The 19,843-nt window shown below is 38.8% G+C and overlaps 1 protein-coding gene across 1 annotated transcript in view; it reads right to left on the bottom strand.

Moving 5' to 3' along the window:
- The window catches only part of LOC124290668 (bromodomain-containing protein 2-like), a 29,594-nt gene that overhangs the window by 3,436 nt on the left and 6,315 nt on the right, over window positions 1-19,843 (bottom strand). Inside the window, 18 exon segments of the mRNA XM_046727462.1 lie at window positions 297-551; window positions 1,181-1,306; window positions 1,631-1,797; window positions 4,831-5,043; window positions 5,843-5,932; window positions 6,614-6,758; window positions 6,761-6,903; window positions 12,474-12,605; window positions 13,145-13,258; window positions 13,710-13,880; window positions 14,531-14,933; window positions 15,137-15,340; window positions 15,795-15,923; window positions 17,142-17,243; window positions 17,554-17,649; window positions 18,365-18,562; window positions 18,805-19,329; window positions 19,611-19,679. Coding sequence (XP_046583418.1) covers window positions 297-551; window positions 1,181-1,306; window positions 1,631-1,797; window positions 4,831-5,043; window positions 5,843-5,932; window positions 6,614-6,758; window positions 6,761-6,903; window positions 12,474-12,605; window positions 13,145-13,258; window positions 13,710-13,880; window positions 14,531-14,933; window positions 15,137-15,340; window positions 15,795-15,923; window positions 17,142-17,243; window positions 17,554-17,649; window positions 18,365-18,562; window positions 18,805-19,329; window positions 19,611-19,679 — 3,282 coding nt within the window.

Below are 19,843 nucleotides of genomic sequence, written 5' to 3' on the forward strand. Positions count from 1 at the left end.
GGGCTTTTTTTTTTATAATGGTAGCTATGCCCCTGGAACTGGGCTTCACACATTGTACCTTTCGTGATAATCAAACCCAAGTCTTTGGTGTAACCAGTGAACACTTTAACCGAGATAATAATATCAGTTGGAAAGTGTCCTAAGTACACATATATTTTTACCTTTAAAGTATCTGTTCTGTATGGAATCATCTCATAGCCAACTTGCTACAGATAACGTAATCATCTTAACAGGACTCCCTTCCCACAGTATGTGTGTCCCATCATCCCCCCGTGACATGCCATATGCCAACTTACCGCCTCTCTGCGTCTACGCTCTTGTTCCCGCATCCTTTCGCGTTCTTTCTGCTTGTTGATCTGCTCCACCTCACGCTGACGGATGATCTCAGCATGGTGGGCCTGAGCCTGGGCCTGCTGGGCCTGTTTGGCCTGCTCAAGGGCCTCCTCCTCGTCCCGCTCTCTCTGTCGCTCACGTTCCTGACGCTGACGTTCCCTCTCAGCCTTCTCCTTCACCTGTTGACGATGAAGCAGTTGGGTTTGCAATGCTCGTTCCTGCAACAGAAAGTACATCAACATACAACCAAGAATTTTCAGGAGCTTAGAATATCAGCAGGCTGCAAAAAGACAGTTCTGCCTAGTTATCCCTCTTTTATTGATGTAAAACTTGTCAATAATATTGTACATAAACTATTGTGATGAAAAATAGTGTTATTTCACTCCTACAATACACAAAGCTACATCTATAATTATCAGCTGCTTCTAAATTATGTTCAAAATTATGGATAACAACTTCTTTTATTTTGTGAGTGCGACATTTCAGTACAGATTCTTGTAGCGCTGTCTGTTTTATGAGTAATGCATGCATAAATATGTCACATAACCCAAGTGATGTGAAATATAATTTGTTTCAAACTTTCTCTCATTTTTTGCTCAAATCTACTTCACTAACATTTATCGCTTATCAGTCGATATTTAGTTAATGATTATCAATCTGTAAGATCTATATTAATCACTCATGAAGATTGTATGGGATTCCATGATCAAAATTTAGTACTTATCCCAGATCTCATTAATTCTGAGAACAATTTTGTCAAATTCTCTGTATTTTTCAGCCTGCTTTGAATCATACCATAAGTATGATAAAGATTAGTCATTACAGCTGAAACAAATTTGAAACATACCCGCTCTTCTTTCTCCTTGGCTTGTTTACGGAAGTGTTCAAAGCTGTTCACAGCAGCAGGTTTCCTTGCCATATTGTGTGAAGAGTTGGACATGGCAATGCTTGACCAGGAGCCGGCATTCTTCAACTAAAACATTAACACTGAAGATGACACACTGACTGTAAATACAACACAGGCAACAAATGTCCTCGATATAGGATTTGTTTTCACTGGTCTACTGTCTGTCACATTCCTGCTATTTTTTACCTTTGTTCTCTAAAACAAAGCTGCATTTCATGAATTGATGACATAAGTACACATGATCAATAGTTTACAGTCTTTAGTAAACATGATCAATGTCAAAAGCTGCATACAATACAATTTGATAATGCAAAAGCCATCAGTCACAAAAGACGCAAACCTTTTCCTGAACTAAAGCTCTAAATGTTGCGCTGAATGAGAATAACTCACCACATTCTGTTTCTGTTTGGAAGCGGCCGCGGCGGCAGCTGCTGCTGCTGCTGCTGCAGCGGCATGGGACGGCATATGCATCTTTGGCTCCTTCTGAAGCTCGATGGGTGAAGGCTGGGACAACATCGCAGATCCTGATCCATAGGCTATGCCTACACCGTGAGCAGCTGCCGAAGAAATAATGTTTGCTACAAAAGTCTGCCACTTACAGGAATTGTACCAAAATGCGAGCCTCAGTTAGTTTATCAAGTGTAAAATAGAAATGTAGAAATAATTTCAGTCTTCTTTGAAAGAAGTCCTTTAGCGATATTGTGGATCAGACATGACAGATTTTTAGGCTAACTTTTAACACTGCAATACATGGAATGCTTGTCACCATATTCAGCAGTATTACAGAAAAACTGCAACAGCCTGTAGCAATCTTGCTAAAACCCAAACAATACTGCATAATGTCCTGTGCTACTACTAACATGCATGTATTAGAAAAAACAAACTTGTCTCAGCATCACTATAGCATTAAATCTTTAACTCAACACAACTATACAATCAGTCCAAAAACGTGAATTTCAAATCTTAACAAAACCCTTTAAGAGATCCAACAACAACACAATGCTACATTGTAAACACATACTTAACAGCAAGAAACATGACCAAGAACTTTGATAGGCAGAACACCAACTTTAGGTAGATCAATTGTAAAAGATACAAGCAAGAGTACAATTACATGGCTGAAGAGGCAACTCTTAGCTGAACTCCAACAATACCGCAGCTATTAAAAAGAACTACTCCGACAATTAGCTAACCCTGTTTAAGAAAAACCTCACTGGCTACCAATGTTACTAACTTTAGCCAAAAACCTCTCCAAACAGGAACTAGGGGTGAAACGGTATGCTCTTACCACGGTACAGTACGTATTGCGGTACAAAGCCTTCGGTTCGGTCCGTTTCGGTTCGGTATATGAGATATGAACATAATGCAGAAAATTTACAAGAGCCATAAACTTTGTTATTTTGAATGAACAAAACTGTGATTTCATGACAGATAGAAGAACTAAAGTATCACTGGAATCTTGGAGCTCATAGCTGTGTGGCAAAATAGTAAGTAGCCAAGTATGATTAAAAGTCACTAAAATCAAATCAGCATTTACTGCGGTGAAATCACCATGTCCCAGAAATGTTCAGGTTTAAACAACACTAAAAACAATATACAAATCAGATCTTGTCGAATGTGACTCTGTTGATGACATATCACAGATAAATAAATTAAACAAATTAACTCAATACAGTTGTCATATGAAAGTTACATTCTGTGTGACAGATCATTGTCCTTGCTCTAAATCATTGCCTATCTCTCGTTTCAGTCAGTTAAACATTTAGAGACTTTCCACAGTCCTTGGGAAGTACTGCTACACAATCTTGACACATTCCAGAATTGCAATGGTTTAACATTGGTTTGAACTTGTCTATGAAGTAGTGTTCTTTTAAAATTCGTTTTACTTTGTCCGAATTTTGAACTTGATAAAAAGGAAATATTGTAAATTTAACATCGTTTCCTTTCGCACAGACATCTAGATGTTCACTCAGTGGGATACATCGGGTTTCAGGACACTTTATTTGTTATTTGTACTACTTCATAGACAAGCTCAAACCAATGTTAAACCATTGCAAGCTGTGACCTTGTCGCTCTAGAATGCTGTCCCTATTGGACGTCACAATATATATGTAATGACGTCATACTGTAACCGCTACAATCTCCCTGAAGAGTCAAGAACGAAACATGTTGGAGAAAAAGGCATTCAGTTTTTATTTATCTATGTAATATTTATGACTGAACACCTGTACTATTTTGGACATTTTATGTGCGTATATATATATATATATATATATATATATATTATCGCTATGGTATTAGTATTATGCTTGTTTTCTAAGAACGTATTTAATATATTAATTAACATAGGTTCAGCACTTTGGGCAACGTGGCTGGATACATTTTACGTATGAGACAGGTTGACAAGTCACTGTTGACTTCCCGCAGTACCTGCCACTTTGATTTTAAAACAAAATGTTGGCAATTAATTGTGAATATGACTTCAATGAGTCAATAACACGGGTCTTGGGGTCCATGGATGACAAGGCGGTAATCTGTTCGTGATTGCTGAAAATAATGAGAAATTGGTGCTATCGTGGTAGGCCCGAAAAGCGGACCCTTATGAACAAGGTAAGCAGAAGTTGTACGAATATAGAATGAGGTGATGTCATTTCATACCCGTTTTCAAGGATGTTACTGTAAACAGTTTTAATATATGAAAATGGGATTAAATTTAATCAAATACAATGAAATCGAGGAAGATCGTTTTATTATGAGTTTTCTGACATCATACGTTTTCGGATGGCAGTGTTTACCCCCGCAATAACGCGGTGTGTTGAATCACAGCAAACACCGTAAGTACTCGGCTGATGGCGTGTATTTATGATAAAGTTGACTTTAATAAGTTATTGCGCTGTTCGTCTGATTTGAAATAACAGAAAAAGAAACAGAACTCAGCTATTGATTTGGTATCTGCAGTTGCTGTCTTGCTCATTTTCTTCCAAGAAAATAGCGGCCACCAAGCAAAGAAATGCATAGATTTTGACCAAAAGATTCGATTTCTAGACATTTTAGAAAAGGTTTAAAATGATTAATAAAATGACGGTACGAAAAACGAATTTTTGGATTGCATTACGATATACCGAACCGAAGGCAAAATACCGCGGTTCTACTAATACCGCGTATACCGTTTCACCCCTAGCAGGAACCCACCCTTGAGATGTATAATGAAGTATGATGTTATACTTTGAGAAACTAACCAAACTTTTGAGCAAAATTTCCCAAAATACGGATTGAGTCCAGAAATCCAAGACTTCCAAGGTTTCTTTTCTCAAATTAAAGGCTTTAGATAGTCATTCTAATACCAATTAGCTTAACTCACATTGCATTTAACAATAAACAAAATGTGCATGACAATTTTGTACACTTATTTCTTAAAGGCTGTATCTAAAACAGAAGGTTATCCAGGGAAGAGAGATAAACATATTGTTACCAATAAAAACTTGTTCACTAAAATCTGTTTTCCAAGAAGTAAAAAGAGACTTCAACGATATATACAAGTGGTCTGCCATGCACCACCTAAATACTAGATTGTTGTAATTATTGCTTACAAATGGTGGCCCCAGGAGGGGCTGGCTTCGGACTGGGTTTGGGGCTCTCAGGCTCATCGTCACAAGGGAATAGTTTGGATATGTCATCAGGTGGCGACTGGATTCTGGGAGAGGTTCTTCTGACTTCGAGTGGCATCTTTGGTGGTGACGTCACCTCCACTTGTGGTGACATGGAAGGAGGTTTACTGACCGGGAGACTTGGCGTCACTGGAACTAATCATTCAAATGTGTTACTGGGTGTTTCTTTAAAACTGACTGACTGACTGAGTTTGGTTTTACGCCGCTTTTAGCAATATTCCAGCAACAAATGGGCTTCACACATTTTACTCATGTGGGGATTCGAATCCGGGTCTTTGGCGTGACGAGCCAACGCTTTAACCACTAGGCTACCCCACCGCCCCGTTTCTTGAAAAAGCAAACAAGGACTGTGTTAGTGTTGAAGATACATACAATTTGACATATCTGCACAAGCCTTCAGTATCAATGCAAGATTCCCATTATGAGTAACTAAGTATATATTTAGTCTCTGCTGAGAGGCAATGATAAGCTGGCACTTCCCAGATACAACCAATACCCCAGAAAAGAATCTGTACTGATCGAACAAAGCCTTCTGTCAAGAAAACAGGTACATTATTGTTTAGGCCAGACCAATTTTATTTCTTGTTTTACAGATTTTCCTCAGAAAACCTAAAGGCAGGAGGGGAAAAAAAATATATAAATAAAATAAAATCACGAGTCAAAGTAATATTCCTTCCAAATACTCAAAGTATGTTACTTTTGGCAATTTATGAAGTGTATATGGGGCAAAAATCAATCTAAAAACAAAATTTCTTGTATGATTACATTTTTGGCCAAAGAAAACATTACGAAATTCATTTTTGAGTGGGGAATTTTTTCTTTTCTTTTCTTATTCTTGAAAAAATATGACTGGCGGATCCGTAAAACAAGAAATAAAACTGGTCTGGCATTAGGAAAGTTGACAAAATGGGAAGATTTTCCTGTGCTGACTTACTGGTATTCTTCACCTGTGGCTTGGCTGTGGCCATTGCCGTGGGTCGACTTGGCTGTTGAGGCATGTGTGTGTGAGTTACAGGCTTTGGGGCTGAAATACATAAAAGGTAAATACCACCGATTAAGTTTTCATCCAAGTGTTCAGATTGTATCAAAATGAGACACTTGATAAGAATACAGGATGAATGAACATATTACTACAGATATGATTTAATAGCCATTCCAGTCACATTCACAAAACATGAATTAATCGATAATATTTATTTAACTATGCCTAAAAGTCTGAATCACACAATTCTGTGATGGACATGAGAAAAGATCCATTACGTTGAGGTTCGATGACAACTGAGCCAGACAGTCAAGTTGCCTCTAAGGACCAGTATTGGTTATGGGAAAGTGATGTAAATCAATCATCCCATGTATACTACAAACACAAATGGGAACACCCTAACATTTGATAGACATATATAAACTTAAAAGCGGTGAGGTCATTTATATTCTAAGGTAAATGCAACTTTTTGTGTGCATAAAGTGCACTTTAACGACATGTTAGAACATGCAGTGAAGCAACCGATTCAATATCTGTTGAGTTTGAGTGAAAGAAAACTTTGTCAACAACAGCGAAAAACAAGGCTGCTGAAGCACACCAGCGCCATGTTTGGTTAAAAAACCCAAACACAACTGCCTCGTGCATGTGGAAGACAGACTTCCCATACAGCTTGTGGCAATGTTTCAAAAATGTTTTGATGAGATATTTCCATGCCATCCTCACCTCTTGCAGGAGACAGTGGCTTGTGCTGAATGACTGGTGTAGGAAGACTGGGCTGTGCAGTAGCAGCAACAGCAGCGGCAGCAGCAGCATGTGCTGCAGTCACAGCTGCAGCTTGAGGAGGAGGAAATGACGGGTGAAGGGAGCATTAAGTGGTGAGGGTGGTGGCGGTGATGACACAACAACTGGAGTGTTGCCTCCCAACATTATCTTCACTGGTGGGGAACGTCCAGGGCTTCCTGGGGGAAACTCGGGCCGTGGCGGGATTGGCTTCAACTTTCGAGGAGTCTTTTCTGAAATGGCAATGATTCATCTTAAGATTAAAAATATATCTGAGATGATCTTGAACATAGGGCTTCCCTTTCCCAGGCTTGAAAAAAACAGATTTACAATTTCAAAAATGTTGATAATGGTTTTTTTCAAATTTCCCAATAAAAGGAATTCCCAAAGAACAAAAAAGCCCTGTTCAAATTCCAAAACAAAATAGACATCTGCATCACATACAAAAAAAGACCACCCAAAAATAGACGCCAAATCAGTCAAGTCAAATCCCTGACGTTTTAACAGAAATTCATATTCAGCAGTGGACAATAACGATTAGCTTCAGTTGCACCAAATCCATGAAGAAATAGTTGCTGCCAATGAAATCATTACAGTCCTTCCTGGCTTTGCTTGTATCAGGTGAACAGGCTTATGCTAATATTGAACCCCAGATATTAAGGATACCAAAAAGATGCCTGAACTTACATTCACTAATTGTCATGGTAATCCTACTCATCCCATTTATGGTATTTTAGCTCATGTTGAATGAGGACAAAAACAGGAGTCATGACTGACTGAAAGCCAGGCCTGAGCACCAAAGGTGTGAGTTGGGGGTGAGCGCTTGGTCAGCTTTTCCATTTTGTTTCGCTTTCATACCGACTATGACATGCATTCGGGAAACACTTTGTAAAACTTCATTTTCAATAACACAATCGACACCCAAAGGATCACATGCTAAGCTTCTGAATGCTTTTACCAGTGTTCTCTCAAACATACCGTAAAAATACATTCAGAATTTTTTCTAAAAAATCGGGAGTTTTTTAAAAAGAGAAATCGGAGAGCAGATTTTGTATTTGAAAATCAGAGTAGCTGGCATCTCTGCTACATCCTGGGAGTAAATACATGCCTATGAATGGGTATTCAGGTTTTGGATTCAGTCTGAACATCTGAAGTACTGATATGTAGCAATGTGTCTGATCAGCTCTCACAAAACAAGATAAATAATCATATCCACCCTATGAAATATACTGATCAGTTCAAACAAGCAGTAAGTAAAACGGCACTTCTAACAAACATGGTCCAGTGTGAAACATTCCCTGTTCCAGGGTGACGGGCACCCCAGACTATAAAAAATTCCCAAAACAAACCAACCTAGACAATTTAAAAAAAGAAGAAGAAAAGATAAAAAAGAAGTATGGGTGGTTAATATGTAGTATGTGCTACCTGACCTGATTGGTAGTGTATGTGGGCTTGATGATAGAATTACTGGTCGTTGTTTTGTTAATTTCATACTTCGGAAGACCATCACTCACTCATCTTGTTCTTGCAGCCTATACTGATGAATGTTGAACGGCACATTTATTCTCTCATTACTGTATGCTTGTGAGTGTACATTTGTTTCGGCAACATTTCAACCTCCATGTGGTGGAAACCAACATGAATGACTTCAGACACTTACTGCATTTGTGTTGGGCATATCAAACCATGAGGCTTCCTTTTTGGGCCACTATCGATACTGCGTTATCATACCAAAATCTCAACTTGTAGGAAATCAGATTGAACATTTTCAGCTTTTAAGTATGGAAACAATAATACAAAGATACCACATTTACCTTAACATGTGGAAAAGAGCAATTTCCTTAAGATAACCAGTGACAATGAACTGATAGAGTTTGGTTTTACGCCGCTTTTAGCAATATTCCAGCAACATCACGGCAGGGGACACCAGAAATGGGCTTCACACATTGTGCCCATGTGGGGATTCGAAACCCGGGTCTTCGGCGTGACGAGCCAAACCTTTAACCATTAGGCTACCCCACCGCCCCAGTAGTGACAATGAAAATTGTCCCAACAGTAAATGTGCCAACAAATGTTGAACCTCTTCCACAAGACTGGACTAAATGCTGTTTTATTATAATAAAGAGCAAAAACAAGCTGACATTTTTCATTGACATCCCATCCTGATTCTGAATTTGTTCCAATGCCCAAATATTTACAAAGCTGTTGGTAGATAAGAACTTTTATTGTACCATGTGTGCAATATGTCTTGTCAGTTTTCTATGAACAGAAAATTAATGTTCGAAATCCAGTATCTTCTGTCTGTGGAAAGATTTTCACTAACTGACCACTCCAAAACAATATTTCTTCAACTTGGTTTCTATGAGGATCCATCAACCCTTGTTGCAACCTTGAAACATTTGGTAGATGATATTGGATTTTTTTTCTACTCATGAGAGCAAAAGTACAAGGGTGAAAACTGAATCAAGACCACAGGAAAAAGGAAATGCCTTAATGAAGTGGGTTTTTTGTGGACTGTGATGATAAATGTCATAGGGGTGGAAGGAGGCATCTGCTTTCTGGTCCATTTGCAACCTGACTTTCCATTGCAATCGATGTATGGGAAAATGGCTGATCATCAAACTGCAAACCTTTTGCAGTGTACTGGGTATTATACCATGTGCATAAGACAAGGGTTGAATATATTTCATCTTGCTTCATCTCCAGTAGTTCCAGTTAGATCACTTTTCAGCCACTTTGGCCATTTCAAACTGTACATCAACATAGGAAAGGATCACATTATAGACTTTCCAAGGAACTAATCATTCAGTTCTTAAGATGTACTGGAAAGGTACCAGAAATGAGCCAAAATGTTTCTCTCATTTTAACATGTGTGTCATGGTTTTGAAACAACCATTTTCAATATCCACACCAGGGCGATGGACCATGCTATTACATCAGGGGAAAAGAAAAGCTGGATACAGACTGGATATCCATGTAGGGAATCAAAGTCACAATGTCAATTTACACATGTACCAGTCATTATCCTCTTCCATCCTGTCCCTTGCAAGTTTCTTACTTCAGATGCACATTACCAACGCTTAAATACTTGGAAACCGAAGTCTTCAAAACCATGCCTGTCTTAGGAATAAGAATCTTGGAACAGTTACTTTTACAAATGCACAAGTGCAGAGCAAACTCAGTTGAAAAACCTGTGGTCGACCGTAATTTTATTGCTTCATATTCTTGATTTTGTACCATCTATGCAACTCGTCCAATTGGATTTTTCATTTGATTGTCCATCAAACATTTAAATATGCACGTTTGAGATAAACTGCTCAAATGGAATTCAGAACTCTTTTGAACAATGGACAAATATTCTTATTTTGAAGAGGTTAGAATAGGGAAGTTCAGATATTCTCGCCACCATCACTGTTGATAGGATCCAAAGTAAACAGTCAAAATGACATGAAATCAAGCAGTTTCAGTAACAGCAAAGCCATGTGCAAGAGACCCGTTTTGTTTGGTCAGAAATTTTAGGAGAAACATACCTTTTGATGTATGTTCAAAATTCATTTGCCACAATAAAAATTATGTCCTCTGAAAACAGGCCCATCGACTCACATGGCATGAAATGCACGTGCTGCGCACAGGCACAAGGAGTCATCTCAAAGATATTTTATGTTTTTTTCATGTGTATTGAATATGTCTATTGATTATCTTATCTAAGCTAACATCTCAGTTCCCCCAACCACCGTCTGACACCCATCCTGGTTTTGCTTTTGAGACGACCCCTCCTACCCGTTTCTTTTTATAGTGATAGTGAGACGCCATGGTAGCTACATCCTTAATAGTTTCAGTATTAAAGTTATTATTAACTACGTCTGCTATCGTTTATAACGAAGCCAAGTCTAATTTCAAAATGATCATTTAAAAAGTGTCCTTTGTAATACAATATCATTGCACACTAAATTGCATAAAGCCATGGTCTGTTCTGAGTAAGTCGCATTGGACTTAGAAAAACCCTGCATTGCTCATTTCTGCACTAATCTCTCCTCAGTAAAATCCTTTTACGTTTCCTATCTCTTTCCCACTGCAACTGTTGTTAGGCCGAACTTAGTTTAACAGATATTTCACACTTTCACATATTAACTACCTAAATTGTAGATTTAATGTGAAAAAAACCCAATTTTTTTCTATTTCTGACAGTGCTTTAGTATCCTTTCTTGCTTGGTAAACAATCCATGATACATTGGTTCAAAAACTAATTTAATTAAATGTAGAGAAATTTAACAGTGGGTGGATGAACACATTTTTACCGAATTTTCACAAATGACTAGACAAACAATGCATCTTTAATTGTGTGAATGTTGTGGGCTTGGAGTGTGGTGGCATTGTTAACATGGGTGCCAGTACATCTTTTGTACGTAGTACCAGCTGAAAAGAAACTTTGTTTCTGAAATAAGAGTATATGCCAACATTGTAAAATATGGACTTTGAACTGATCAGGAGGAAAAGAAAACTGACTGGATTTGAAACTAAATTAGGAGCTACTCCCCGTCCCAACTGAGTGCAGAATGCGAATCTAGCATGAGGCCAGCCGAGGAGCTGCGAAATAAAAATACAATGCAGATTTGATAGTTGTTTCGTTTTATTGATGATAAAATGATGATGACATGACACTATGAGATCTGACGTATGTACACAATGCGTTATCAGATTTCTGACTTGGATTAGAGAAATGTACAATACTTATGTATAATGCTTCACATACAAAATGATCTAAAGTCTTTTGTAGACCGTAGTACAGAAATGTAATGAAATGACCACGACACAAAACACAGTTCAAATTTCTTAACATTACAGCATGCTTTTGTATATATTAGATCCAGAAAATTTGCACAGTGGCTGATAAATTGGTGGTACTTGCACCAACACAAAAAGGAGATCAACTCCAGCTGTTTTGATTATACCTTCAATTTTGTGAAGTACATTTTCTTTGCGGAGCTACATGCGTCCGGCCAGATGGCTGGGAATGCATCTCGCTCAGATCATGTACAATTTGCCATGGAGTGCAAAGATGTGTAGCAGGGGAGGCCAGTTGACATGATCATTCTCCTCCAACATTTGTCACGGAGTTAAATGAGTCAAATGTTTCATTTCCCTTAGGTACATTTCACCTGCAAAATGTCCTTGTGCTCGATCCTTTGGTGTAAATGATGTGGAGATTAGCAAAGCACCTTTGTGAAGTAAGAAATATTATGCAACCATGAGGTCCGTGAAGACATATTAATAATGTAGTGAGACGGACTACCCTATTACCCACCCTGGTATGAATTGTACCCATCCCTTCCTACCTAGCATCAAGATCACCAGCCCATTCTGCGACTGGCCTCAACCTTCACACATTCTGCACTCGTTGGCTAACAATCTAACCTGTAACCTCATACCTGATAAGACCAGATACTCTTACATCCCTACAAACAATTACATCTTGTAGCATCCATTTCGGATTTCAACAACAGTGCCTTTCAGGGAATAAAAGGGCACCAGCTTTGAACACAACAATCATTAGTCCCATTCACAGGCAGGGTGCTATTTGCCTTGTAGCACTCATTAGAACGTGGCTAGCTGCTGGTAGACTGACCACAGGGTTACACATACAAACCCCTCCCTTGGAGCGCTACCCAGCTAGCCCATGTTGACTGGACCCACTTGTGACGCTAGCCAGTGCCTGGTGCTGTGAACACCTTGTCTGTAACAGCAACTGCAGTTTACAGTAGAAGTCGATAGAAGATCAGCTCACCAGGGAACTCAAGCTAACCTGATTCTGAGTCACTTGACTCTGACGAGCTAGATGAACTGCTATCGCTGCTTGTGTCGCTGCCAGAAGAACTGCTGCTGCTTGCACTTAGACGACTTTGACCACCTCCAGCCTCAACACTGCCTCGTTCAGCTGAAACATGCACATGAATGCATCTTATATCCAGTTGATTTTGCTGAAAACCTATGACTCTGAAGCTGCTGAATGTGCCCAAAATGTTAAGATTGATCTCATTTAAGATGAAGTTCTTCGGGAAATTTACATCTCATAAAATATTTCTTTGAACAGAAGGAAGTGAACCTCCAGTATATAGTATGCATGTTAAGACCCAGCCCTATCAGTGGTCTAGGAAGGATGTTTGGCAGGCTTCATGTAAGTAATCAGACCTCAAATTGAAACTCATTTCTGCTCTGCTTACGAAGTCCACCTCCGTCTAACCAGAAAAACTCTGGCTAAACTTTGGAAGACAACATCGCAAGGCATTCAAATGACACGCATGATGTCATCATATTACTTATTACAAAAAGCTCCATCAAGAACTTCATGACAACCTCAGGCATAAAATGTTGAAATAACAATGGCTGTACAATATAATTTCATGTTCTGTCCCCAGTATTAAAGTACAAGGGTAATGTTTCCTTAGCATATAGGTCAGTAATTATTTTGCTTACTGGCTGGTTTCTTGCCTCCGGCCAGCTGCTGTTGTACGCCTTGCAATCGGATTTCCAACTCCATCTGCTTTTCCCGCTGCAGATCCTCTTTTGTCTTACCCGAGGTCTTCTTGGCTGAAGAAACAAAACATCACTTGTAGCAGTATGTGTACTACAAGAGTTTCATTTAACCATCATGCCACTGACATTACTACAACTGTATGGTAATCAAAACCATAGAGTTGCCAGCAACTAAATTAGAACTGATTTTATTCTATGTGTATGTTCCCATGGCATGAAACAGCCTGATCAACACTGACTTGGCTGGGATTAACATGGGATTGATTTTACCTCCAATGATTATGAGATCAATCACTGTCTAGGACTATGTCCCTTGCCCTGGAGGTTTGTTGGGTTCATGTCAATATTACATCCAACTTATGTTTCTTTAGGCTGCATTAGACTTCCCAGGTATTACAGTTACAACTACTACTGTTAAGAGTCCATTTCTATTAACAGCAAACTCAAGTTAATGTGAATACACAGACTTAATTTAACTAGAAGGAAGGCACATAGTGATACTTACAATATGGCTTCCGAGGCTTTTTCTTTAAACATGACATTACATATGCTTCCAGTTCCCTTAGAGTTGAAGGTTTTAATGTTTCAAAGTCTATTTCTATCTCATCAGGATTGGAATCTCGCAAGGACGGCTCTCTTGACTGTATAATATGCACCACACGACCAAGCTTATCACCTGCAATTAAAAGTTTTGTGTTTTAAAGTAGAAAAGCTGGAATTTCTCACACCACAATATCTGAGATCACAAATTACTTTAGTCTTCCAAATAAGTTCAAAATTTCACCTCGTACACTTGCTTGAAGGATATTATAAACTGCCTTGTTACAAGTGCTTATCTTTATTAAAGCATCACACCATTCCAGACACAAGATATTCCTTTGGCAATGACAAACCATTTAACACTTAAATTTCACCCAAAAGATTTGGCTTATCTCTATGTTATCAATATAACAGGAAAATAATGAAAACAAAAACTCATCTAACAGAGCTATATATTTGACGACATTAGCTCAGTTTTACAAATTAAAATAAAAATCTGTCTTCCTATGCTTTAAAACTTGCAGATAATATACGCAGTTTAAAAGGCATGAACATATTTTGCGAAGAGGTCACTCCTCACAACTGATGAGTTCTTGCCAATGAATATTGTACCACAAGAGCTAGAACAATTTCAAACACTACATCATGTTTCCCGTTTGTGATAATCCAATTGTGAACACACATGAATCCTCCGTGAAATTCCTGTAGCACTTTTCCACATGAAATGCAGCCACACTCACTCAGCACACCTACAACTCAAGCTGCTGATCACTGTTGGTATCTTACCTGGCAGCTTGTTAATGTCTAAACTCAGCTGTCTCTTTTCATCGTAAGTCATTGGCTTAGCATTGTCTTCATCGTCACTATCGTATGAAGGCAGGATTGGTCCTGCGGATGGCACCACCACCGGCATTTTCCTCCTAGTTGAGGACCGACTGTTAGTCCTTGATCGTTTAGAACTTGGAGACTTCTGTTTGGATTTTTTCTTTGGTTTGGGAGGATCCAGCGAAATCCTGGGTGCACTCGGTACAGGAGGGGGAGTGGGGAGAACAGGAGGTTCAACAAGTTTGTCCTTTTCAACTTCTTTTTCCTTGCTTCGTTTCTTTTTCTTCTTCTTTTCTCTCTTCTCCTTTAACTTGTTCATATGTTCTTTTGTTAACTTGGACAACTGCTCTTGTATTGTTTGAAACTGGAATAAAATCACAAAAATACAGTATAAAATCTAGTGAGCAACAACACCAGTTTACACTGATCAAATGAAATCCATACCCCATAAATATGTACTGATTCTTGTACCAAGTTTACAAGATTGAACAAAATTTAAAGCCACTGTTTCAATATATCTGCAATTACCTACTCAAGCAGTTGCATATTTTAACCATTGGAACATACCTGTTCCTGCAACTCCTTCAGCTTTCGCTCTCTCTCCTCCTCGCTGTCATCATCAACATCACTATCATCACTATCACTGCTGGAAGAGAGATCACTGGTGCGAGACTCAGTTTTGGGAGCCACCATTGGCACAGAGGGTGGGGGCGTTGGTTCAGGCGGGAGTGGTTCATCAGGCATTTTGGCATACTTCATCTCAAATGCATCCTGCAGAGGAAGCATTTATAATATTTTAATACATCAAAGACTGCAACAATATTTATGTCTTAACAAATGATATTGTTATATTTGTTTCCATGACTGACTGACTGAGTTTAGTTTTACGCCGCTTTTAGCAATATTCCAGCAATATCACGGCCGGGGACACCAGAAATGGGCTTCACACATTGCGCCCATGTGGGGAATCGAACCCGGGTCTTCGGCGTGACGAGTCAACGCTTTAACCACTAGGCTACCCCACCGCCCTTTGTTTCCATGAAGTGAACTACTAAAGCAATATAGTGGAGACTTGACTTTGCTAAATTTACAGATAGCATAACATGTGATGGCTACAGGTTCAACAACAAACTGGTACTTGAAGCTGCTGAACCCAGTTCTGTAACAGGTTCTGGCCTGAAAAATTTTACTGAACGCATATATAAAAATATAAAACAGGCAATACCTGAAGTTTCCTTGCCATCTGCACCACATCACTGTCTCCTGAATTGTACCTATAACAGTTAGTGAAGATCAACCGCACATCTTCTGCCATCTCTGTTGGCGTACGGTATTCACGATTCTCTAGTTTCCTCTGCAAGAAACAATTTACAAGTCTCGTTTTGACAATGATAGGTCTAATGTTTCAATCACTATCAACTGTATGCAACACTACAGCAGTAATATTTTTTATCAATGCTATAGGATATTGGATCAGCATTATCAATGCTATAGGATATTGGATCAGCATTATCAATGCTATAGGATATTGGATCAGCATTATCAATGCTATAGGATATTGGATCAGCATTATCAATGCTATAGGATATTGGATCAGCATTATCAATGCTATAGGATATTGGATCAGCATTATCAATGCTATAGGATATTGGATCAGCACACTAACTCATACATTCAAGAACACAAAATCCTCACTGGACTATCGTTCAGAACACTGCATTATTCCAGTAGCTTGTCTGAACATAACAACTAATCAGTATCGTGAGTATCAATCCCATTCGTATTTACTTTCTTTCCGTGACCTACAAAAAGACTTCGTACCCCTATCATATTATCCATATGGTGGAACATAAGTTATGTCATATTTTCAATATGTGCACTAGATCACTTTTGCCTAGCAACCATTGTTTCTGTATTTCGTCTGTGGTGTCATTAGACAATTGAACATGACATCAAGAGGGCCATCACACTTGCTTTCTGTGTTTTACTGCACAAATGTACATGAATAAAATGGGTAATAAAACAATTATAACACTCTCAAGTGTGCCACGTGATTTATACGGAACTCATGCAAAATTATGCATTGCCCTAGCAATACAAAATTTCACACTAGTTTCATATATACTGTATGACACACTTGCTCATGTAATAATCTATGTATGCCATTATTGCCAAGAATCGTGGCAAACCAAATCACGAGTAGTAAAACGCCTTTTCGAAGCATGAAAATGGCGGCATCGTTGAACTTAGAAACTTTGCAAAGTACAATTTAAACATAAACTTCAAACTAAAGGATCAGCAACTTTCAACACTAAAACATATTTACAAAAGGAATGACTGTATGACTGTTTTGATAGAGGATATTCTAGGAGCAATGTCTGGAAATTCAGAGTTATATTTCCTTGGTAATTGTACTAGACCATTTCCATCTCCATGCCCGTTTGTGCTTAAGACAGGGCCGTGTCGTAAACATGGCCACGAGAGAGGTACGAGATGCCATCCGGCTTGCCAGAATGACATGAGTAGTTACGAATGTATCAATCCTAGCAGACAGGTTATGATGAAAACATACCTTCACACTGCCAAGGTCCATGGGCTTTTTAATGATATCATGGTAATCATGAAGTTCAAGTGAATCTGCATCTACTGGCTTGTAGAATGGCCAGGCATAAGTCTGTAAAAGAAAGTGTACATGCAAGATATATTCTTCACAATTAAAGACTAAATTGAACTCCATGCATAATTCTGTTCACAACACTTTCTCCTAATTAAGACTACAGTTCACTCAACTCAGTTGTACAGTATAGTAAAGTACAGTTGTGCCCTGAAATATAGTTCAAACTTGATGACATTGATGTTGTGCAATACCAGTCATGAATAACTTTTTAGAGGTATTACTACAAAACTTTCATTGCTTAGTCTTTGCATTATTGCAATGAATATTAGGACATGAATTCAAATTTAATAAAATTCGAGTAACTTACAGCATGCTTCTTGGCAAACAATTCCTTGATGAGATTAATGCAATACTTCATCTGCTCTGAGATCTTCCCTTTCTTATTTTTGGAACTATGCTGCGCCTACAAAGAAACTTCACAGATTAAATAGATGGTCTAATCTCACAATTAGTATTTCAATGCCATTGGACATGCTAAAGGAGAACACTTGCAATTACTTTCCAGAAATGACACTATTTTATTGGTATTTCAAACATAACAAAACATAGTAAATTCCCCAGTTTAGCATTTCCAAGACCATTTGGCATGACATAGGAATCATTGTGAAGTCATAAGAGAAATGCAGTGAAAAAACGTGCAGTAGAACGTTCGCACAAATATGTATTTACTGTGCTTGCCTACATTCTCCAAGTACTTTACTTGAACATTATAAATTACCATTTAAAGTTAAATCCCTTTTAAGTTTTTACAGTGTGGAATGGATGGTGCTGGGTGAGAAAATTACACAAGGATGAACCAACTGATTAAGCAAGCAAGGAAGAGAACCTCCAAAAAGAGAATGCTACTGCCTTTACTTTTGAAGTTGTAAACAAGTTGGTCTCAAAAAGCCTTAAAGGAAATTCAAGCAGCTAACTACTAAGTGTTATGTATTCAAGCCAGTGCTATTGTTCACTTGAGCACATATTTGAAATAACTGGTGTGATTTCAATGAAAACAGCCACAGTGGTTTTGAAATATCTGATTAACAGCATATAATGCATTTCATGAACAATGTCTGGCTTGAACACAAGTATAATATCTTAAAGCAAAAAGCCAGGAAAGGCCTCATATGACGCACTTCATCTAATACAACGACCTGGTCATCTGGCAAGTCCCTCTTGGGCTTCTTGATCTGGCGATTACTTTCTCGTCTTGTTGGAGGCAGTCTGCCTGGGATTTTAGGTGAATATATTGATGCAGGGTCGATGCCAGCTGAATTTGTTACTATGGCAGCTGGAGTAGTGGTGTCTGCTTTCCGCTTCACTCCTTTTTTAGTCTGTAACATGACAAAATGCTTAGTTTCATAACATTACAACGATTAATCAGTGCTTTTAATTAGCATCTCATATTTAAAGATCACAAAATATGCCCTTAAGAAACATTTACAAATGAACCTGCCCACAAATCTACAATTAAACACAAAACTGGGATCTTCCAGGCCCAAAATGTTATCTTCACAAATACCTTTCTTCCTTCTACATCACTTAACCATAAATATATCTCAGATAACTAACTTACTTTAGTAATCTGAGCTGGAGGTAGCACAGACGGCGGCATAACTGAGTTGTCTGTTATGTCAGAAATAGGAGTGGGAAGTTGTGGCTGAAGAGGTGGTGGCGAGGGCTTCACTGGCATAGATGGCTGCTGTATAATTGAAGGGGGTACTGCTAATGGGGGTGGTGACGTGTGAGTAAGCACTGGAGGAGGAGGTGGAGGTTGTTGTTGCCCAGATGACGCCACAGAAACCGGTGGAGCTGGTGGTGTCACTGGTGCTGGTATTGGTGCTGGTGCTGGTGTTGGTGTTGGCGTTGGCGTTGTATTGTTAGGTGGCATGACAGGTGGGGGCACAACAGTATTTTGAGTGGAAGGCTGAGAAGCAGCCACGGCCTGCGCTGCTGCTGCAGCAACTACAGAAGCACTTTTCGGTCCAAGTGTCCCAACACCACGAGGAGTCACTAGTCCTCTCCCAACACCTCCACCCCCACGACCACGGAATCCCTTAGGACCTGGAGTTTTCTTCTGAGGGATTGACAATTCAACCTCCTGAAAGAAATTGGTTTGCATACTATCAAAATGTTACAATATTTATTAAACCAAATCGGGTTAAAATACATACAATCTTTACACCACTTCCATTTGAATATTTTTTCTTTAATCTGTAAAGGTGAATTAACCTGACTTTCCATCATCTAGACTGGTATGGATTACATGCAGACATTCTAAATTGACAGTGTAGGACAAAGATGATAACATGGAACATGCAAATATCGACAACTAGTTTAAAAATAAACAGAAAAATATGAAAGCAGATGGAAATACAATACCTCTTGAGGCATCTGGGCCACCTTCTGCAGGAACAACTTCTCCAAGGTCTGTGCCATCAGAGTGATGTCCTGAAGAAACAATGCAATCATGGCATAACTTTTTGTGCATTAATAGTCAGCCCCTCCAGCAAATAGCTAAAACCAAGTAAAGGTTTTTAGCTTATTATGACTTGCATACGCAGCCCTATTTAGGGAGTTAATCTGAGGATGCAGAAATAAATACTTTGAGCTAT

The sequence above is a fragment of the Haliotis rubra genome, unplaced genomic scaffold, assembly GCF_003918875.1.
Source record: "Haliotis rubra isolate DU_JTF1 unplaced genomic scaffold, ASM391887v1 Scf470, whole genome shotgun sequence".
NCBI lineage: Eukaryota > Metazoa > Mollusca > Gastropoda > Lepetellida > Haliotidae > Haliotis > Haliotis rubra.